The sequence below is a fragment of the Neofelis nebulosa genome, chromosome 6, assembly GCF_028018385.1.
Source record: "Neofelis nebulosa isolate mNeoNeb1 chromosome 6, mNeoNeb1.pri, whole genome shotgun sequence".
NCBI lineage: Eukaryota > Metazoa > Chordata > Mammalia > Carnivora > Felidae > Neofelis > Neofelis nebulosa.
This window is the reverse complement of record NC_080787.1, coordinates 126,573,018-126,596,217: the sequence shown is the minus strand read 5'-3', so window position 1 is coordinate 126,596,217 and position 23,200 is coordinate 126,573,018. Positions and strand designations below refer to the sequence as shown.

Below are 23,200 nucleotides of genomic sequence, written 5' to 3'. Positions count from 1 at the left end.
TGCGGAGCCCTTCCCAGGGTACTGCCGCTGGCAAGCAAGTGGCGGGAAGGAGGAGCAGGTGTCTCCACTAACTGACTAACTGGCCTGGCTCTAGACCTCGTTTTCCACGTTCTGAAAGGGTTTTGGCAGCCGTATTAACTCCCCAAATTAGTTAAATGTTGCGTGCGTGTAAAACAGTTTGCTGCCCCGTCAGAGCTTGGAAACATTTCTTTTCCTAAAGGTGATGACAATTTTCAATGTTACAAAGGGAACAAAGACCTTATTTGCAAATTAACACATCAGTACCGAGCCACATAAATGTAATTCGAAGAGCGGACGCGAACCATGCGAGTACGGTCAGTCCTCTTTTCTGCGTGGAGGCTGTGGGCATGGCAGCTGTGTTCTCACTACAGCGTGGCTGGCCATCTTACTTGCTGGGGGCCCCGGGCTTCTGTTGGTAGCTTTTGTTGATGTCATTTTTGCAAAATCAATGTGGGTGTTTGAAGCAGTCCGATTTTCGAGAAGCTGTGTCCTTGTTATAGACAGCCTGTGAGTGTTCTGTGAAGTCAGAGAAGGTTCACAGAGCTGCCTTGGGCCAAGGGGCCTGTTTCAATAGCTCTAGATCACTCTCCCTGACTGAGCTCATGTCTGGCCCACAAGATAGACGGTGCCCTTTCTGTGCAGCTTTCATTTCTTGCTCCTTCCTTTTGCTCTCAAGGAATAGAGCTCTGCCTCTGATCCTGCACACCTCTGAGGCGTGTATGAAACTGAAGCAGTACCCTGACATTTCTCCCTCAATTAATTACACAAACATTTCTGGGTGGCACGAGGTTTCTAGTCTCTGGCAATCAGGGAGCTCATTTCTTTCTATTTCCCAAAATATTTCCCAGTGACCCAAGTAGCATCAGCTCTGCAGTTTACTTCTGGCTTCCGTCTTGTCATGAATGTATTTATTTCCACTGTGATACATATCTGAAATGCAATGTGAGAAATGTGTTCTTGTTTTCAATTTTTTTTTTACATTTATTCATTTTGTTAAAAAAAAATTTTTTTTTAACGTTTATTTATTTTTGAGACAGAGAGAGACAGAGCATGAATGGGGGAGGGCCAGAGAGAGAGGGAGACACTGAATCCGAAACAGAACCCAGGCCCTGAACCATCAGCCCAGAGCCCGACGTGGTGTTCGAACCCACGGACCGCGAGATCGTGATCTGAGCTGAAGTCGGATGCTTAACCGATTGAGCCACCCAGGCGCCCCCATTTATTTTTGATAGACAGAGACAGAGCACAAGTGGGAGAGAGGCAGAGACAGAAGGAGACACAGGATCCGAAGCAGGCTTTAGGCTCTGAGCTGTCAGCACAGAGCCTGACTCACGGGGCTCAAACTCACGAACCACGAGATCATGACCAGCCGATGTTGGACGCTTAACTGAATGAACCACCCAGGCACCCCTAGAAATGTGTTCTTGTTTTAAAGGGAAACCAGATGTCAACATTTTTTGGCTTTGTCGGCTTGCTCTCCAATTGTCTGGTAGACTTCAGAATGACCATTAATCTCGGGCAGGGCAACATTCTACATGAGAAAATATAAAAGAGTTGTAGTTTTCTTGAAGTTTAAAAACTATTTCAGGGGCGCCTGGGTGGCGCAGTCGGTTAAGCGTCCGACTTCAGCCAGGTCACGATCTCACGGCCTGTGAGTTCGAGCCCCGCGTCAGGCCCTGGGCTGATGGCTCGGAGCCTGGAGCCTGTTTCCGATTCTGTGTCTCCCTCTCTCTCTGCCCCTCCCCCGTTCATGCTCTGTCTCTCTCTGTCCCAAAAAATAAATAAAAAGCGTTGAAAAAAAAAAAAATTAAAAAAAAAAAAAAACTATTTCAAAACAAGGGGGAGGGGTCCCCCATTGAGTAAGGCCTGTGGTCACTCCACGCCTGTGTCTACTTAGCTGTTGAAAATAAAGGGTCTTTCTATAATAAAAATAACAACAATAATAATTTGTATTTATAAGCTTTCAACTATTTACCAAGTATTTTCATAGACACAGTCTCCTCTTTCCTACTAACTGTACTATGAAATATTAGGGAGAAGCATAATAATGATTTGTGGCTACTTTTGAACAACAAAAAAGATCCATTTCAAAAGGCTTAATTAAACAGAAAAGCCAGGGACCAATGAGCAACTCCATTTCCATATTGCATCTTGGGAAGTTAAATGATGCACCCAAGGCCCTACCCAGGTCGTTAAGAGACAGAGACCCATCTGAACCCAGGCCTTCTTCTTATGCTAGAGCTTCTATTCTATGAAGGTCTATCAACCATCTGGGTCTGCCTTCCCCAGGATGCAGGATTTTTCATTTTAAAATGGGGACAGACCTGGGCAAACTAGAGTGTGTTGATCACCCTGCCGCTCTGTCACCTGAAAGGATACCTGACCCAGGTTGCTGGTCTTCTTCCAGGGCTCTCCCTGGCTCACGCTGCCCTGACACAAACACATCACACAAATATATCAATGTTGCATAAAGCCACCAAGGAGACTTTATAGGGTGAACAAGACAGAAAGTCAAGGATGGAGCCCTTGGGATATTAACATATTAGTAGTGAGTGGAAGACAAGAAGTCTTCAGAGAAGATTGAAGAGTAGGGTGACCACCTCCCCCCCCTCCCCATCCCCGTTTGCTCTGGAGTGAGCCATTTTTCTATTCTGGGTGAGGAAGTAGCTCTTTCTCATTCTCCCTTGCACAAATTGAGCAAGCCTCTGATGGTTATTCTTCCTCTACATGTTTTCTACATGAATGGAATGAATGACAACAGGACTGAGATGTCAGAGCTCTGAGATTGAAAAAAGTAGGCATTTGGGGTGCGCTGGGTTACTCAGTCAATTAAGCATCTAACTCTTGATCCCAGGGTCATGGAATCAAACCCAGCTTTGGGCTCCATGCTGAACTTGGAGACTTCTTAAGATTCTCTCTCCCTCTGCCCCTCCCCGACTCACACTCTCTTTCTCTCTCTCAAATAAATAAAGTAAATAAATAAATAAAATTTAAAAAATACAAAAATATATAAAAAAAGAAAAAGTAGGCATTTAAACATCCTAGATAAGAGAAGAAATACCAGAGAAGAGCATGAGGTAGGAGTTTGCTTGGAATTTTATGAAGTGAAGACAGAGAGGGCTCCATTTTCCTTTGCAGTTGCTGTCTGTCTTGTTTGGGACTCTTCCCAATGTGCTTTTGCCCACTTGTCACCAGGACATTGGAAGTCTGCCTTAATTATCCCTTCTAACTTCTGTGGCTCTGTTCCACACAGCTTGGCTGTTGGCAATTTTCCCAATGTGGACAGATGATGAGGGAGGGAGGATGGTCAGCTAGGAGCCACTGGAAGGAGGAGTGGGAGCTTTACTTCTGTTCCCAGGTGTTGGTTTACAGGCCACTCTGTCCAGACCCTGGTTCGCCACTCCTGGACATCCCCATCCTTTGCATTTTGTCTCCTTTTGATGCCCTTAAATTAAGTCTTCCATAACTATTTTGTCTGAGGTTTGTCTGAAGTTTAGTTGAACAATCATTTGTGGACTATTATCTGCTAGCCAAGCCCAGGGACCTGTTCTGGGCTTGAAGAGATGAATTAGACAGTTCCAGAGAAGACTTTGTCTGGGAATGCCAACTCCAAAATTATGTCACTAATAGGGCAACACCTACCATGAGAGCAAAAACACTTCTAAGCACCCATGGGTTCATATTGAGATACATTAAAAGTACATATGGAAAATATTACAGACAGTGACCCTCCTTCCTTGAGTTCTGAGCAAGGCAAGAAGGTCAGGAGAGCATGTTACTATGTTGCCCGTTCATATGACCACTTAAAAATTTTAAAAACTTATCAAGCCATTAGTATGTGACCCACAATTTTCTAACTCATTTGCAACTCATAACAGCCCTATGAGAGGTAATATTATTGCTGCGTTGATGCAGCATAGAAACAAAGATATTGTGAAACCAGCCAAGGGACAACCAGCTATAAGTGACTTAGCCAGAGTTTAACTTGAGGCAATCTGGAACCATCCCTCTGTGCTGCCGCTGGAAATCACTGGCTTGGTGGATAAGTGCTGGTTGATTGTATTAGAGTGTGTGTGTTGCAGGGGAGAATAGTAACATCCCAAATGTTGGATCCTTTTGGTGAAATGTCTTGGAGAAGTTTTGCAACCATCCAAATCAAGCCATTCTCTATTTTTCTTCCAAATCTTTCTTGGACTGACCCAATATGCTAGGATAGCTTCAACACATTATATGTTTTAGCACAATGACTGCTGACTTGAGTCTTGATTTGGAAATCAAACTCTGGTTGAAAGTGGTGCTAGCCCTTCCTAGTAGAATTACCACAATTAACTTTTATTTCTAGAGAATATTGGATTATATACCCTATGATTCTGGGAGGAAGAAGCCCCCCACATATAAAGTTAGTAGAAGATGTGGTTGCATTTGAAAGTCTTTATGGAACTCTTTGGAATTCTAAATAAAAATTCCAGGAAGGCTTGGAGGCTTCTGGACAACAAAGTCACTTTTAGGGACAAAAAGATATTTTACTTTCTAGCAAATTCTCAAATTCTAAGAATGGTCTCTTTCTTAAATGTTAATAGGAAATCATTGTGCAGCAGGGATGCTATCAAATGGTATCTTTTTTCTTCATGGTCGCTATTTTTTTTTTAATATGGAACATTTCACGAATTTGCATGTCCTGCTTGTGCAGGGGCCACGCTAATCTTCTCTGCATCATTCCAATTTTAGTATGTGTGCTACTGAACAAGCCAACGCTGGTCCAATGGAGAAGGGCTTGAGTGGAGCCCCTTTTTCTAGCTGTTTTCTGGGCACTCTTTTCTCCCTGAACTGAGTGTGGCCAGGCACTGGACACGGATTCTGTATTGAGATTAAAATATGGATATTCTTGATTTATACTCTACAGAAAGATTGTCTGCATTTCCAGTGTGTGACTGACAGTATTTATTAAAAAAATAATTTACCTTTCAGCTTATGCTTTTGCTCTTTGCTGCTCCATGGTGTTCTCCATCATTGAAGAGTGGCCCATTTGATTGGGGTCCCTGGGTGGCTCAGTCAGTTGAGCATCCCACTCTTGATTTCAGGTCAGATCATGATCTCATAGTTCGTGAGTTTGAGCCTCCTGTCAAGCTCTGGGCTGACCTTGTGGAGCCTGGTTGGGATTCTTTCTCCCCCCCTCCCCCACTTCTCCTACTCACATTTTGTCTCTCTTTCACTCTCTCTCTCTCTCTCAAAAAATAAACATTAAAAAAAAGGGTGGCCCATTTGATTGGTTGGGCGTAGATTTCTATTTTTCCAAACTTGTCTTGCATCTCCATTTCATCGGGAAAACTTACAGGCCTGATGGCCCTCCTTGTCAACAGCAAGCTGCCTCTGGGGACACAGTACAAAGGAGGCTTGCAAAGTGTTAGTTACAGACCCTATTACTGCCTCCAGACTGCACACAGAGTTGATAGCGGTAGGATTGCTGGGCTTGGAGCCCCAGAGGAAGAGGTAGAGTTGGCTGTATGCCAAGATCTCCTGGTCAAAACTGCCCCTGAGGGAGCCTGTTCCCACACTCCCTCCACAAACAACTGTGCACCTCACCTGCTCCTCCCCTCCTGCTCCTATCACGACGGTTGTGTGTCCACCCTCACCTCCAAGTCCTCCTGCTCTCTGAATCTCCTTGGGAGTTGGCACACTTGCCATTTTCGTGTGTTTTTAACTCCTTATCATCTACACAAGTATCTAAATATTTCCTTTGAATTACCTCCTTTCCCCCAAATTTTTCAGTTTCCGAACGCGCCTTGATATTTCTCACCCCCAGAAACATTTCAATGACTGTCCCTTCTGTCTGGAACATTTCTCTCTCCCCTCTCCTCACTCAACATTTAAATCTCCATTGAGGCATCTCTTCCTCCATGGGAACTTCCCTGATTTCTCTTCCTGACCCACAGTGTGTTAGGCTTCCCTTCTATGACCTTCCATAGTACTCCTACTTCTCCTTTTATTTCACCTGTAATGATTCACTGGTTATGAATTCTCTTTAGTTGTTTACCTTAACTGTAAGCACAGTGACTCTCCAGTGCCTAACACAAACTCGGTGCATCTTGTATATTTGTCAAATAAATGAATGAATGGATTGAAACATCTGAAACACTGATGATGATGAGAGAGAAGAAGTTGAAATATGGAACAAGACTCACATCGTCATTTCCAGATGGCTGATGCCAGTGGGATTTCGGAAACTTTTTCCCTGCGGCAGAGCTGAATGAGTAAGGAAAGAAAATAGAAGAAAGAAATGAAGATGTTCTTTCGATCCTCCTTTCTGTGAGACTTCCCCAGACTTTATCTCCAAATATGTAAAAACAACCCTACCTCAAACCTGAAGGAAGCTATCCCCATAGCATCATTCAGGAGAAATCTGGAAGATGTGCATGTTGTGTATATGGGGTGTGTGTGTTGAGGGGGGAGGTGAGGTGAAGGAGGGAGTAGATGAGTGAGGAATATCAAGGTGTACTGGCCTGAATAATTCCCCTCCCACCCAACCCTCATGTCCAGCCAGAAGCTCCAAATGGGACCTCATTTGGAAATAAGTTCTTTATACATGCAATTAGTTAAGATGAAATTACACTGGATAAGAGTGGACCCTAATCCCATGACTGGTTCTATAAGATGAGAAGACAGACACACAGACACATAGGGAAGACTACCCTGTGAATCTGTAGGTAGAGACTGGAGTTATGTTGCTAGAAGACGAGGGGCATGGAAGATGTCTGGCAACCAGCAGAGGCTGGAAGAGGTGATGAAGGACTCTTCCCTGGAGACCTCAGAGAGAACGTGGCACCGGTGACACCTTAGTGTCAGATTTCTACCTACCAGAACTGTGAGAGAATAAAGTTTTAAGTCACCCTGTTGACGGTAATTTGTTACAGCACCACTGGGAGACTCATACACAAGGAGGGTGGCAATTTTGTCTCATCTTGAGTATTCTTTCTTAAATGCTTATTTTCTTCACATGTTGGAGAAAAATCAATATAAGCTTACTCCCCTAGTCAGGTCTCCTCCTTACTTCCTATATCCATTGACAGTTTCATCTGAGTTAGGAGAAGAATTAAATAATCTCTTGCAGCACATGGAACACAGCACCACCACTGCTTTTGGTGGATAATGCCTACTATTTACTAAGTGTCAATAGTATGCAAGACACTGTGTAAAGCACTCCACATACACGAGCTCAAATCCTCACTACCCATTTGCAAAATAGGCTGTATTATGACTGTTTTAGAAATGAGATTAAGTCTCAGAGATCACTTCTTACAAGTGCTGCAACCTCTATGGACAAAGTGTAAATGACTTACTTGACATCTGCTCAGAGTCTTTACCAACAATGTATAAAAAGAAATGTAAGTGTTCCTTAAACACTTAGCACTGAATATAACAGAGAGGGAACCATCATGTTCACTAACTGCTTGCTCCAGGTTTGTTTGCTAGCCCAAACGTAACTTTATTAAGAGGCAGTAGACATGTTAGATGTTCAAGTCGGGTTCTCCACCTTCGTCCACACTCCCAAGGCAATTTTCCTTGGTGCTCGTACGCTTCAACTTGGTAGCAGAATGAGGCTCTGGCACACAGCCCTTGCTCTGTGGATCACCTCGCTCCACTGAAGGCTCTTCTCATCTCATGCTGCTTGAAGGCTGGTGCTGGTGCCCCAGGTGCCTCATTGTCCACCGCCTGTGCAATGATAACCTGAATGATTATTGTGGTGGAGATGTGCTTGTCGCTTACGTAGGTTGTTGGTGGGACCGGACATTCACTGAATCATGCTTAAGAACTGGAAATTTGCGGTTACAAAAGGTCGACAGAGTGAAGAAATATCTCAACCTTTGCATTCGAGTTTAAGGTAAAGAAAGCTTCATCACAAAAGGATATCTTTCGAAAAGCTTTTCATGGGATGATGAATACATATTTAAAAGTTAAAGTCAGTGGAAGCACCGAGGAAATATTTCATAGCATGGTACACAACCTAACTATTGAAAGGTCCATCAGAACTTTTTGTTGTTCCCCATTTTAGGTCAACCCTTGAAAATCTGTCTGTAATTACAGAATATACTTCTCACTATGCTAGTACGTGACATGATCAGTATTTTGTTTTCATTTATAAGCTTTTTCTGTGGATGAAAATCCATTGATGTGCGAAGTCTGAATCTCCTGTTAGGTCCAAACAAAAATGTAGCAGGGAGAAGTAGGAAAAAGTAAATAATTAAAAACCCTGACCCTTCACTTTAGTTCATTAGCTTACTTTCCTGACAATTTTAAAAATGCACATGTAAATTGCTTCCTGGGAAGAAGTGCAGGTGTCGGTCATGTGTGATCTCAAGTGTTTGTAACAAGGATAAAATAGGAGATTCATGTTCCTTTTCAAAGATGAGGATAGGGATTCGTCTCTCTTGGATTGAATAATGCAGTAGGGGACTTTTGTTTTCCTTGCAAAGGAAGCCATTTAGTGGTCCTTTTGTAGGCTGCCTTTCCAGCTGGGTGGGAAAAATCTGGATGTCTTTGGACCTCAAGTCCTTTGGGGACTTGATCTTTGTCCCCACCACTCAGAAGAGTAGACTCATAAACTAGGAGAAGAAAACTTATTTTTTCCCCAAAACCATGTTCTTAGAAGAAAATTGTCAGGTAGCAATTTGTGTACCTGAAAAACAACATCTACATTCAAATTATTTGGACATTTATTGTTGCAATTGGAACTTACTTGTTTGAGTTTAAATGTTAGCTTATTATTCTGATAGGATTTTCACTTTATCAATCGAAATATATTCTTTCATTTAAGAAGTATTTACTCAGGACCTTCTGTGCTGTATTATAGGAGAATTACTTAAAAAATGGTTATCCTGTTATCAAGGAACTTACAAATCTGATTTGAGAGGGTGACGCAGGGGCAAGGGAGATATTGGTTTCTGCCAACACTTACTGAGTGCTTTCTATGAGCCAGGCACTGCCCAGAGTGCTTTGCGTGCATGAACCCTTTTTTAATCTTCAAAAACTCTATGAAATGGGCCACATCTTTAATTATCATTTTATCATTGCAGAAGGTAAGGCACAACAAGTTGGGAAACTTGTCCCAAGGTCAGACGTCTAGTAAGTGGTAAAATCATCCACAAACTCAGGCAAACTAACCACAATGTTATACTACATCTCAAGCTGGGCAGAACATACATACACACACACACACACACACCCCACTAATAACAAGTAATAGTCAATAACAATACTAGGGCAGTAAAATGACGAATAGGGGAATCATCCTGGCTTGGTGTGGTCAAGGAAGACTTCATGATATGAAACCGATATTAGATCCAAACCAATAAGGCCATCCACATCATCTTGTTGAGATGTCCATTAGCATATCGGAGGCTCTGAGAACTATGCAGAAAGGAAACCTGTGTGCTTAAGCCATTGTTCTTCAAACTTCCTTGGCTGTGAAGACTTTTTTTTTCTTCCAGGTAATGCTTACACAACTTTTGGCACACACATTTTTAAGCAATTTTGAAAATGTTAGTTTAAAGGAGCAGGATCTATTTTAGGGTCACCCATTTACAGAGACCATAACTGACTTGTCTGCCTCTGCTGTCTATAGACAGAAGGATCTGAGGAAGTTGCACGGGGACAAACCGCTGGAAACTTCTATAGATAGGATTTATAGGGTATGAGTGGAATTCGTGAAAACTTGACAAGATATCACGTTTTGTCTACTAACTAAACCTTTTCTCTAGCCAGGATTGTGGTATCATCAATTCTATGAAGAGCTTAGATTAAAAGTCCTCTCTGGCTGGGCTGAAGAGTATTTACTTTATAATCAGAAAAGACAGTTCCTTATATTCCCTGGTCTTATCAGTGTATCCTTAGTGCCCCAAGAACACTGTCTTCTTTTAGAAATATTTTTATAATATTTTGTCCGCATTTTATAAGGGTTATTTTATGGTCAAGCTGGTCACCTATAGATATAATTGTGCCCAAAGTCTATTAATGCTTCTTGTGTTTTCTTTTACACAAAAATTGTACAACCTAGAGAAAGTGAAAGATATATCCCGACTCTCACTTTGTAGGTTTGTTTAAAAATTTTTTTTTATGTTTATTCATTTTTGAAAGACAGAGAGAGACAGAGCACAAGCCGGGGTGGGGCAGAGAGAAAGGGGGACACAGAATCCGAAGCAGGCTCCAGGCTCTGAGCTGTCAGCACAAAGACCGACGTGGGGCTCGAACTCACCAACGACGAGATCATGACCTGAGCTGAAGCTGGACGCTCAACCGACTGAGCCACCCAGGCACCCCTGTTTTAAATGGCGTAGTTTACATTTGTTGAAGACCCTCTGTTAGAAACCACGTTATATATTTTATGCATGTTTTCTAATTTTGACATCACAACCAACAAGAAGGTAGGTGCCACTCTCATTTCACATGTGAGGAAATGGAAACTCAGAGAGATTAAATTGTCTGCCTGGTGTTAACCAGCAAGTGATCACGAGGGATTTGAATTCTGGTCTGTCTGACCCCAAAGCCCACACTTTTAAAACTCTGCTACATTGCTTTTTAAAAAAGCGGGGGGGGGGCGGGGGAAACTCTTTAAGATTAAATCTTGCATTTAATTAACTAGAATTTAAAACATTTCAGGCAATTGAATCAAAAACACACTGTTGCTTGGATGACTAAGAGAAGGCAATAGTGGATCTTCAAATCATATCAGCTAAAACTTAGACTTTTCCTAATAATATCTCTGGCTTAATTGAAAAAAAAAAAATCCATCGCAGACTGTTTTGTAGCTAAAAGCTTCTTGTTTAGTCATTACTCAAATGTCCATTATATGCTCGTGGAGGCAGGACTGAGTCTTTCCCCTTCTCTGCCAGGGTGTTACTTGCGAAGTGCCTCTGTTTTCCGTCCTGTTCGGGACAGACCACGAGCAATGGCTGAGAATGTGTCTGGAAATGTGAGGTGTGTGCATCCGAGAGGCATCCACTCGTGTGCCCTCGAGGGGAGCCTGTGGAGCCAGCAAACCTTCCAGGGCCTGACACAGAGGACCAGAGCCATCACCAGCCGGAATTAGCACTTTGGTGGCATAGATACAAGGGAGATAAATGATTCTCACTTTGGTTTTGGGAGCTGTTTCCTCCACAGAAACGTCTGACAGAACAGCAAACAAAAGATCCAGTACCTTCCCCTCTAGAGTGTAGAAGGCTAAGCAAAGGTAGTCTGCAGCTGACCCAGTGTTTTCATTTGAGCAACGAACGGATTGAAGGGATAATCTTTTTACCCAACCTTGCAAATAAATAAGCCAATCTGTTTAAAAAAAAAAAAAAAAAGTAAACATGAGTTTGAGTTCCTAACATGGAATCACCAGCGTTTCTCTACTGTATTTTCCCCCCATACATTCTTCACATTCTTACCCATGTGTGAATGGCTATTTGCCAAGCTTCTCGTCGTTGATGAGGAGAGAACTTGCATGCCTTGACAGCCTACCATGTACCAGAGGCAGTGCTTGGTGCCTTTGGTACGGCCTCTTCTAATCGCCACCACAATACTATAAAAGGTATTACTGTCTGGAAATAATTTTTTAGGGGTTCAGTAACCTCCCTGAAGTCACAGAATGAATAAGTGACAGAATCAAGGTTGGGACCCCCTTTCGTCTTGAAGGAAAGGAAGAGATTTTCCTCGGTCCAAGGTTCTTCTGGCTGAACTAAGAATTAAATTTACATGCGACAGACTAACAGGAGAAAAGCCTAAAGTTTTATTACGTGCGCATGGAGGCCCAATAATGAAATGGAGACCTCAAGAAATGACCAAGGCAGGCAGTTTTATACTCTCTAGACAAAGAGACAATAAATCTGCAAGGAGTTGGCAGAATGAAGAAAACTTAACTTTGGAAGCTTCAGTTAGTAAGGGATGCTAAACAGAATTTGGGCTGAGGTGGCAAATTAGTAAAGAGTAAAAAAGGTTGTTTATACAGCCTTCTTGGCTCTAAATTTCCCATCTCTGGTGACAAGGATGTCTCTATCTCTTGGTATGGGGAGGGCACCTCTCAAATGGGAGATTTATTTCCTGCTTTTCATGGGGACAGAGGAGGATCTGAGTGTCCTTCTTACACAGGCTGTCACTTGAGTGACTTTTATTTAAAATGATCAATACACTTATATACAAAGGAGTATTACTCGACGATCAAAAAGAATGAAATCTTGCCATTTGCAACTACGTGGATGAAACTGGAGGGCATTATGCTAAGCTAAATTAGAGAAGGACAAATATCATATGACCTCACTCATATGGGGACTTTAAGACACAGAACAGATGAACACAGGGAAGGGAAGCAAAAATAATATAAGAACAGGGAGGGGGACAAAACATAAGAAACTCTTAAATATGGATAACAAACAGGGTTGCTAGAGGGGGTGTGGGAGGGGGGATGGGCTAAATGGGTAAGGAGCATTAAGGAATCTACTGAAATCATTGTTTCACTATATGCTAACTAATCTGGACGTAAATTAAAATAAATAAATAAATAAATAAATAAATAAAGTTGAACTAAGAAAAAATAAAATAAAATGACCAATATGTTGAAGTGGAACATTTTGGGGCAGCCTGCCCTTGGCCCCTACAGTGTCCAAAGATTATCTGTGTTCTGTTATGCTGTGCGTCAGGAGAACGCTTTGGCTGTGGTTGAATCCCCACAGATGTTCTCGCAGATTCTCTAAGAAGCATTCACTGGCAATCCAGTCTTTGTCACAGTCTAAATGCTCTTGCAGAAATGGAGCCTTTTTTTATCCCAAGTATCTAGTGCAACTTTTGGCACACAGTAGGTACTCAATCCATATCTGCCAAATCAAAATTCAATCACTCACACGGGGTTGACTTATTTCACAATGTTTCAGCGAGGTTCCCGGGTACATTTGAAAATCACGCCTGAATTTTACTTGGAAAACCATTGAGGTCTCAATTTTGATTTTTTATTTTATGATATAGACTATCCACAAGTGAAAAAGTGGCTTTATATTCGGACATAGGGAAGCATTAAGGAATTAATGAGATTCTGAATCCAATCTTAAATAAAAGGGACTTGAGAACAGTATGTAGATACAAGGTTGTTTCTGGGAAATAAGGGTGGTGGTTTTTTTTTTTTTTTTTTTTTTTTCCTTTCTCCTCTATTTCCAGATGGGTTTAGGGTACTCAGTCGTCCTGCATGAACTGTTCTATTGTTCTTGATGGCTTCCGGTCCTGAAATGCGAGACCATATTTTTCACAAGTAATTATTGAATTAAGTCTGCTATGTCTTTACCTCATTCTCACTCATATATGAGTTTGACAAATGTGAAACAGAAAAAATATCAGGAGTCAGGGGAAGTGTAGAACTGACCGGTGATAGAGAGCCCTCTTTCCCAAATTTGGGATTAACTGCCAAGTGATACTTTCATGGACATGGTTACTTCTGCAGCCCCAAATAGAGTGGGTCACATGGAGACCATGTATCTGTACCTGTGTGTCTTTTTCCCCTCAAAAATTTCCCATCTTGAGCAGTGGACCTTTTCTGTTGAATCTGATTGGTTGGCTAGTAATATGCTCCCTGGTGAGAATCAACATATTTTCATACGTTGATGTTTTTAAGAAATTATCTTTATTTTTAATTATTCATTGAGACATGCCAATGTATACTTAGGTCACATTTTGGGCAAAACTCACAAGGTTTTTTTTTTTTCCCCCCAAATCTCACATGTGTACACAAAACAACACAAGTTTTAGGGTTTGCTTAAAAGAACAAAGCATTAGAAATACAGTGAGACACAAGCTCATAATCAAATTCACATCAGTGAGCAGATCTGATTTAACATGAGAAGATTACAAAACAAATCTGTGTTTTGTAGGAAGCACTATCTGAAGACAGTGTTGCAGGACACAGTCCAAATGCCTTTGTGGGAAGCCTTAAGCAAGTAGAAACAGCAGGATTTTTACTCAGCCTAGAGGGAGTTACGGGTAGGTCAGGGCTTCATGAACAGGATTCTGCCTATTCACGAATGCTGTTAAAGGAGAAGCAGGCTTTGACGATCAGGCCTGGCAGTGATATATATTCTCTCTTTCTTAATTTGATCTTTACTTTACTTACTAAAAATAGCCCTTTGATTCCTTTCCTCTCATGTAATGACAGAATTAAACTCGGTAAGTCAACTATTGATGGTCCGTGGACCAGAAGAATATAAATTTAAAATCCATGGACGATCCAACAGCTGTGTCTTAACTAGTAATTGAACTCCTCCTATTGAAAGAGAGCCACTAGTAGGCAAGAAAAAAGTTTTCACGTTCTTTTTTTTTTGCCAGCACATGAGGAACTCAAGAAAACTCCAGATGGTTGAGAGAAGGACAAAAATGCATCTAGTTTATGCATAATGTCTCGTTTTACTTCAGATTTTTATTGTACGAGTAGCTGCTTCATAGATGTAACTGTTGGGCATTTGGTAGTTTTCTCTGTGAGCTCTTCTTCAAGACCTAATAGTGACATAGACACTTTTGTCCTATAAACCTGGAACTACTAAAAATGCCTCCAATCTTATTTATTTAAGTTACAATATAAATATAATTTACACAAAGTCCATTTCCTAAACCCAAGATAGAGGCCCCAGTAGCTAAATAGTGTCTTCTTTCTTTACTGTATCGTCCTCGACAATTGCTTTCCTTCACTTGATCTCCTGAACGTTAAACACAGACCACTCAGAAGCCCTCTCTGCACCATCAAACCAAAGTAAGAGAGATTTGGAAGCAGGAATACATTCAACATTTTCTCTTTTGGGGCCTCACCAAGCTGAGAGCTTCAGAGGATTAAAGCAACAAAGAATCATGTGTCAGTTCATAGTTATTATGGAAAGAAAAAAAAAGTTGGTGTTAAGATTTCACAACTTCTCTCTTACCCATATCAACAATTTCAACTTATCACCCACCCATTTCATGAGGTTTTCACACTTTCTTTAGTACCATCTGACAATCTCTCTTACTTTAATGAAAATATAACCAACTCTCCAAAATTTCCCTTAAACCTTAACTCTGCACACTTCAGTCTCGCTACAGAAACGTATTACAAACCAGTCAAGTTTCTAACATTTCATGGGTATGTTAGGAGGAAAAAAACCCCCACGACAGTTGCACGTAGGAAATGAGAGCTGTCATTTTGTAGTTTGCCAAACAGCTTGATAGTGGCAGAAATGATCGTAATACTGTCCTCCCACTTCAACATGATTTAAGGTAAGAAGAAACGGACATGCCAATTTTCATCTAACGTTAGTTATGCTCGAACTTCTAAGGAAAAGGTTGAATGCACAGAGTTTAGCCACTAGAGGAGGATGCTGTAGCAAACTGGTTTTCTGGCCAAGTGTCTGGAGAAAAACTGCTAACAAAATGCCAAGGTGACTCCGTTCGCTAGAACTGCAATTAACCACAATGACCTGCCGGAAAGAGAAATTCGGTCAGAAAACCGAAATCGTTTTCTTTACTTAGATAATGTTAACTTCAGCTAAACGGTTAGGTAGTTGCTCACATGAAATTAAGGAAAAAGAAAAATCCAGTTACTATTAACACCAAAGAAATGCACGCCAACCATAAACCAAAGGTGCTTTGGTACTTTAGCCATGACAGACAAGAGTGTGGTGGGAGAGCAGGAAGTTCCCTGATGATTAGGTGACAGGGTCATAGAAGGTTTGCGAGACCTGCCATGTCTCCTGCAAGGCTGACACACCGCCATGGTCCAAGACAAGAGTCGCATAAACGCAAGCTAATCAGCTGGCTTGTTAAAACAGAGTGTGCAACATCGCTGTGTTGAAAAGTGACTTCAGGCTTGTTGAAACGTCTCATTAAGCTGAGGAAACGGTGCCTGGTGCCATAGATTAAACACTATGGTCTCAAGCGGAATGCATGTGAAGTTTCCAAAATATTTCCTCAAAGACTTTATTCAGTTTTGGTTTGTGACCTTAGCCGGAAAGCAGAAAGAGGGACATGGGAAGGCAGTTCGGAGGGATATCTGTGAGGATTTACGTTGGGCAGCTTTCAGAAGATGAAAGACGTTTAAAGTTAAGGCCTTTATCTGCAAACAATCGTATATTAATAAACTCTATATCCTATTTACACACGCATTCTCTTGTATTAAAACTAACAGTATTCTGTTCACAGTGCCATTGTTTATACAGGTAGCAATCCCATAATACTCATGTATTTTGGCATGGGAATCAGTAGCGCTTGGTATTTACAGAAAATGTACATGTGTGCATATAAACGTGTCACTGAATCTGAGTTATTGATAAAAGACAGATTGGCTAATGGTGCAAAGGAACGAACTGTAAGCACCTTCACCTCGGAAGGGATGGGAAACGTGGTTTCTTACATGGAGGAGATGCCGAAGCTCTGACCCAAAGTGGCATAAAGTCAGTAACAAAAAACTATGAACCCCCTGTTCAAGTTTGGGTACACTGAGTAATCTTTTAGTCCAAAGTTTTAGATCCATTGTCTAGTGCATCAAATAGAAAAGTTAAAAAGATTTATTATTATTTTTATCATAAGAATTATTATTAAAATAGAAGGTACTTTCTCTCACGCTCTGGTTTGTGCGCTCGCACTCAAGACCCATCTCCTTGGAGCTCCAAAGATGCTGGTGTTTTTGTCATGCAGATCAGCAGTCAGATGGCTAACACTAAAATGCTCTGGCCTTAGCGACGGTCACCTGTCACAGTGGGACCCAGGGCCCGAGGGGAACATGGCAGAAGCACCTCTTTCTGACTCCCCAGTCTTCTCCTGGAGGGGCAGGCCTGCCCCTCATCAGCTCCCACGTTCCTAAATGGAGTTGCTTTATTTCGGCAGCTAGTGCTGAGATGACGGATGGCTTCTGTACACTCGAAAAGAGGAGAGGAGGCAGGAAAATAGAGGAGGGTAGCATTCCAAAGAGCCCCAGGACGGCAGCCACGAGGTGGCTGGGCTTATTGGCAGGAACCCCCTCAGAGCTTTCACCCTGTCAGGAGGCCTCTGCTCAAGGAGGTTCTCCTTCTCCGTGTGCAGAGCAGGGGCAGGCTGGCTGGGACTACGGGGCGTTGCCTTTGGTCACAGTCTGCTCCTCATTCTCGGTCCCTTGGCCTGCATGGTCGGGGCTGCCCCCGCCACCACTGCTGCTTCTGTGCTGCGTGGGCAACAGACTCTTCCACTGGGCTTTGTTGTGTGAGAGGTGGCTTAGCATGTTCTCCGACAGGGTGCTGTTTCCAGTGAAACGGGCCCATTCCCGGAAAAGCGGCTCCACGATGTAGGTCATGAAACCTAGAACAGGCGAGGCCAAGCTCAGCTCCATAAAGGCGGTAAAACCCACGTCTTCTCCCTCCCAGACCCAGTCGGGACCCCACTCTGTCTGTGACCCAGAGAAGTGAAGGCAAAAAAAGATGAGATGGCCCCTATCCTCAGTTTAGGAGCACCAGATATGTCACCTTGGGCTCGTTTCTTAACCTCTCGGGCCTCAGTTTCCTCCTTTGTAAAAAGGAGCTAGGAAGAGTGCCAAACCCACAGGGTTGTTATGACAATGAAATAACAACACAGGTGAGAGGCTTAGAAAGTTCCTGGTGCACAGTAAATCCTCAATAAATATTGGCTCTTATTATTTGCTGAGGGAGAAAGACATATAAGGAGAAAGGTAGGAAAAAGTCTGTGTTGGAGCTAAGGAGGGAGGGTGGGGGAGGGGAGGAAAGGGCAAATGATACCACATCATTGATTTAGACCATCTGAAGAATTCATATGTTTACCCTGTAGGATATTTTTTCAAGAGTATTGATTTATAGTTTTGTCTTACTATCAATTATGTTAACCACTAAATGTAGGTAAATAGAAGTTCATTCATCTTCAATATGCACATAAAATCCCTACTTCAATGACCAGATAAAATTGGTTGATATTAGATATCTCTATTCTCTTAATTAGTTTAGACTCGTTGCTTTCTAATCATGTTTCAATGTTAGTGCGCTTTCCATTTTAAACATGATTTATTAAAGCAGAGAAGGACTTTCAGTCTAAGCTGGAGTTATTGGAATCATCACAAACTTGGACATATTTAGGTCTTATTGTATGTTCTTGAAATATAGGTGTGGGGAGAAAAGACAAGTGTTTTTCAGCATAACAAACTTTCCAACAACTGACCCCGAATGTTTACAAGGGCATACATTATAAAGGCTTGACTTGATCTTTTTATTGAACAAACAGCAGATACTTGGCCTTTGAGGATGCTATAGAGACGGAAAAAGGATGCAGAAATGCAAAATATTATTTTACACTTCTGCATTATCTCATCTTAAATATGATTTAAATATTATGAGATCATTTTAGATAATCCAAGTTTAAGCTAGTGACTTCTGTAGTTTGATATGGTATATAGGGAGTCAGCAAGTAAGGATTTCCTTCTTAAATTTTCTTGTTTCTTATTCCTGAATTTTCTTCATTTTCTTCACAACATCTATATTTAATTTCTAATATCTTCCACCTTAAGAGAGATTAGATATTAAAGATAGTTCACAAAATTATGCTATTCTAAAGTTTAAAGTGTGAATATTTATAAAATTTACCTTAATATAAAAAAGCTACAAATCTAACATTTAAAAATCTGGTACTTCAACATCAACTCATTTTCTTCCTGAAGTTACTTTGAAATTATACCTCTGGATTTCTACTTGTCCAATATAAAGACCTTTCCTAGTAGATAGGAGAGCCATTTTGAAGCCTGAATAGACACCAGGGGGCAGTTTTCCAAAGGAAAGATGGCTTCTGCACGATTAGATTTGGGAACCTGTTCTACCCGTTCCCAGCGCATTGTGCTAACCTTTCTCTTCTAGGCAAGCGATGGGCTGACTTTGTCTGGATTTTGTCCTCCTGGTGGGTTGGAATTGGGGGAAGCGAGAAATGATGGCCTCAGAGTAAATAGGGATTGAAGGCAAGCCTCTTTCTCTTCCTCCTTCTATAGATTTCACCAATTAGAGATTCATTTGATTTAATATCTTCTTTTTAAAAAACGCAGAATTTGATGGAGAGGGAAAGAGATTTTTAACCCCACTTCCTCTTGGGTTGATATGAATTACTTAAACAGAAAATCAGATCTAAACCTGAGATGGCACTCAGGAGATTCTCACTGTGGAGGGGACAGTTTCAATCCCAGGGAGAATCAGGACAGAGGAAAGAGCTGCATTACTTAGGACCTGCTGGCAAAATCCTCGTCTGGGGGGGCTGAAGCCTAGAGCTCCCATTAGGCTCTATTTGGATTTTTCCAGTTTAGCCTCGTCTATCCCTTCACACCACACCTCCCAACACTGACCCTACAGAGCTGGGAGGTGTGGAACGGAGACAGAGAAAGATTTATGTAGGAAGGGTTGTTTTATAATTACCTTCTCTTTCTCTTTATTATTGGTGTGCTAATGTAGCATCCAGGAGATTTTCCTATTCAGCCAATCCCCACCCCGTTTTAAAAACAGGTATCTATGGTAACCACATTTTCCTGTGCTGAAAACCAGGACATAGGATCTGACAAAATAAGTGTGTTCTCATGACAACAACAGGGTAGAGTCTCTAAAATCAGGTCTGTCTTGCAAATCCAGGTTGTGTGCTTAACAATGTGAATGCTTTTCACAAAATGTCCTTAACAGGAGCCTGGCAAATTTCTTTCTAGCCAGAGCTTAACAAACGAGGCCGTGGGGTTAAGATTTTGGACAGGGTCTGCTCCTTGCAGATCACATCTGCAAAACCTCCATAATTAAAGCAACCGGAGGAGACTATCTGATCCAAGGGGACCAAGGCTGCGTTTCTGTTCATGCTGATCCCCTCCCCCACTGCCCCAGCAACTCTGTAGCTATGTTATCACCCTGGATTCTTCCCGGGTTTTGTTTTTTATAATGCTCCCACCCTTTCCTTTTTTGGGTGGAAGAATCAATTTAATTGTAAAAACACCATGACAATACTAAGGGCAATTTGGATAACAAAATGGCTCACCAATAATCCCAAAATTTCAACATATCTATTTTAATATTTGCATATGTCATTCAAATCTTCGTAACCAGATTAATTCGGTTTCTATTTCCTGAAGATGACTTTATGACTCTGTCGTGGATTAGACTTGACTCGTAGTGATTATAGGCATATCATTACTTGACTAACTTGCTCTGGCTTTCTTAATTTTCAGCTTGTTTTTCCTGATGCCCCATTCTCTTCCAAGTAGAGGCTTTAAGTCTCAAGCTTTGCAGAGGTCTGCAGCACTGTGAATACATTAAGTTCTCTGAGGTCTGTGGGAACTGGCGAAAACAAGGACTCGTGCATGTGAGGGCTGTAGTTTATGGGTAAAATTTAAAGCGCTGAGTTTGGTTTTAAATGGAAGGAACTTCCAGGAAAAGATTTGCTTTGAATGTAGGTGGAATTGGTGGAGAGCTTTAAGAGCTGATAGAAATTCTTACTGGATCAAAAATATTTCCTATGTGCCTAAAATTTCCACAGTTTGACTTGTGTAATGATCTGATGCATAACTTACAGTAATGATTATTTTAGATGCATTAACATCACAATTTAACAGTTTACTGCAATTGGCACTTGAGAATAAGACTGAAAATACGTTTTGGAAGTGGGGAGTCAAGAAGCATGGGACCCGGGGCCACAAGGGATGGCATAGCTCACAGAGCATGGGCTCTTGGGATTGCAAAGGGGGTGAAGGGTAGTGAGCCAGACTGGAAGCGTCCTAAAGGTTGATCCTGCCGGCTTTCTACTCTTCAAGTCCCAGAGAGAGTATGAACTAACCTGCTCTTCAGCAGCCAATAGATGATGCTTATTAGTTTCCTTCTACGCTATTTGGTTTTGATTTGATTTTGAATTACAAAGTTTAATACAGGCTAGTTAAGGGTCTATAACAAAGCCGTTACCCTGTTTTTCATAATTTTTCCATTGGTAATTACCTAGTAGATTAGTCATGATTAGAGTGTTTATTTGGATTCGGCTCTTCATTAAACCTCCAGTTTGGATCTTTCAAAAGCTGTGGGTAGATCTTCTTTTCTTTGTGACTTAGCAGAGATGCCAAAAGTATTTGTTTAAAATTAAAACTGAATTCAACTCACCAATTTGTATACTAGGAATTGAATCTTTCTGTTGATTACATAGTGGACTGATTTCCAGTTCAAATTTCTGTTCAAGGTCACCTAAGAAGAAAGAAGAAGAAATATTGGTAATCTAGAATTTGTAAAAAAAAATGAGTTGCTACTTTTAACCCTCTAGGTCAAAGAAGTTATTCTGAGAATTACCATTCACTGCTTTGTTCTCATCAGGAACTGCTTCCCCCCCCCCACCCCACTTGCCCTGCCTTGCTCTCGTAATTTCCATGAAAAGTTAAAATATCAGAGCGTCAATGACCATTTACAATAGGTTCCTTGTAAATAGGTACGCTCTGGGACTAGAATAAACTTTGACCAAGATATACAAAAACAAGGATACAAGTAATGAGCAATTTCCTACATGAAATGGAAGTTCTGGCTTTAAGTAACAGGTTAAGAGAAAAGATTTTATGCTGCCCCTGCCTTTCACTCTGCCTGACCCTAGTCTGATTGCCTCTGAACAACCAGGAATAGTAAGTAGGTAGGAGACAGAGAAGAGGGACTAGAAAATCTCATTTGAGGAACATCCTGGTCTGTAGCTACAAAGTTAATCAGAAATAAAGATTTTTTTTAAATTTAAATTCATGTTAGTTAAAATATAGGGTAGTGTTGGTTTCAAGAGTTGATTTTATTTTTAGTTATTTAAAAAAAGTTTTTAATGTTTATTTTTGAGAGAGAGACAGAGAGAGACAGAGTTGAACGGGGGAGAAGCAGAGAGAGTGGGAGACAGAATCTGAAGTAGGCTCCAGGATCTGAGGTGTCAGCAGAGAGTCTGATGCGGGGCTCGAACTCATGAAATGTGAGATCATGACCTGAACTGAAGTCGAACACAACTTATTGAGCCATCCAGGTACCCCAGGAGTAGATTTTAGTTATTCATCACTTACATACAACACCAGTGCTCATCCCAACAAGTGCCCTCCTTAATGCCCATCACCCATTCAGCCCATCCCCTCCTCCGCCTCCCCTCCAGCAACCCTCAGTTTGTTCTCTATATTTAAGAGTCTCTTATGGTTTGTCTCCCTCTCTACTTTTATCTTATTTTATTTTTCCTTTCCTTCCCCTATGTTCCTTTGTTTCATTTCTTAAAAGTTTCTTATCTTTTATTCTGATTTAGTTTCACCTAATGGAACTAAGCTTTAAAAAAGTATAAAAATCAGACAAGTATTTCTTTTTAATGCCTTTGTCAGCTAGAAGACCAAAGAAGAAATGTACCATGTAAAGCTTTATCAGAATACTTTATCAGTCCTGCAGGGGATGAAAAATTATGGGTAATTTTTGCGTTGGGAAAACAGTCTGGTTAATCAGTAGAGAAGCTATAGTCCTCAGAAACATTAGCTAAGTTCACAGCTGTGAATGTACACCTCTAAACCACAGGCAATATAAATGTAACATTTATATCATGCTTACTATGTGCCAGGCACTATGCTAAGCATTTTACATATGTTAATTAATTTAATCCTCATTACAACTTCATTATAATGCCCACTTTACAGACGAGGAAATTGAGATGAAAGGAAGTATTTTCACTCAAGTCATATTGCTAGTAAAAGGGGGATTTCAACCTACGAAGTCTGCACCCAATGTGTCTGCACTTAACCGTTGAGCTAGAACTTAAAAGATGCCACACATTTGTCACTTGTTCTAAGATTGTAGCCATGCCTCCCATGGTCCCCTGAGGCCTGGTTATTCTCAAGACTGATGTGAGGAAATCACATGGCTTAACCTGAGGAATTCAGGGAAGTGAGATGATAATAGTCTTCTGAGGACAGAGCAGGACGCCATTTAATATTAAAATGAGTTCTAATATTAAAATGGGTTCTACTCCTTTCCTCCATAATTCTGTTAATTATGATTTTTCAGTCAAGCTTGACATTTTAGAGGAATCTTCTTTGATTTCTCCCTTCCATTCTCTCTCCATATTGAGGCGTCAAATCCTGTTTATTCCTTTCTTGGAGTATCTTTTTTCCCTACTTATACTCTGCCTGACTCCAGTCTGACTTATTAATAACTCATTTTTGGCC

General features: G+C 41.3%; 1 protein-coding gene and 1 non-coding gene across 6 annotated transcripts in view; both read right to left on the bottom strand.

The window, feature by feature from the left end:
- Positions 1–4,666: 4,666 nt before the first annotated feature.
- On the bottom strand, positions 4,667–4,776 carry LOC131515568 (U6 spliceosomal RNA). The gene has a single exon (XR_009263636.1). It is a non-coding gene; the product is annotated as a U6 spliceosomal RNA (small nuclear RNA).
- A 9,567-nt stretch (positions 4,777–14,343) lies between these two features.
- The window catches only part of PDE7B (phosphodiesterase 7B), a 584,524-nt gene continuing 575,667 nt past the window's right edge, over positions 14,344–23,200 (bottom strand). For all 5 annotated transcript variants that reach the window (XM_058735376.1, XM_058735374.1, XM_058735373.1 and 2 more), the window contains 2 exons: positions 21,144–21,224; positions 14,344–17,331 (listed from right to left, as the gene is read on the bottom strand). In XM_058735376.1, the coding sequence (XP_058591359.1) occupies positions 17,102–17,331; positions 21,144–21,224 (311 nt within the window). In that variant the 3' untranslated portion in view covers positions 14,344–17,101. The remainder of the gene's footprint in view (positions 17,332–21,143; positions 21,225–23,200) is intronic.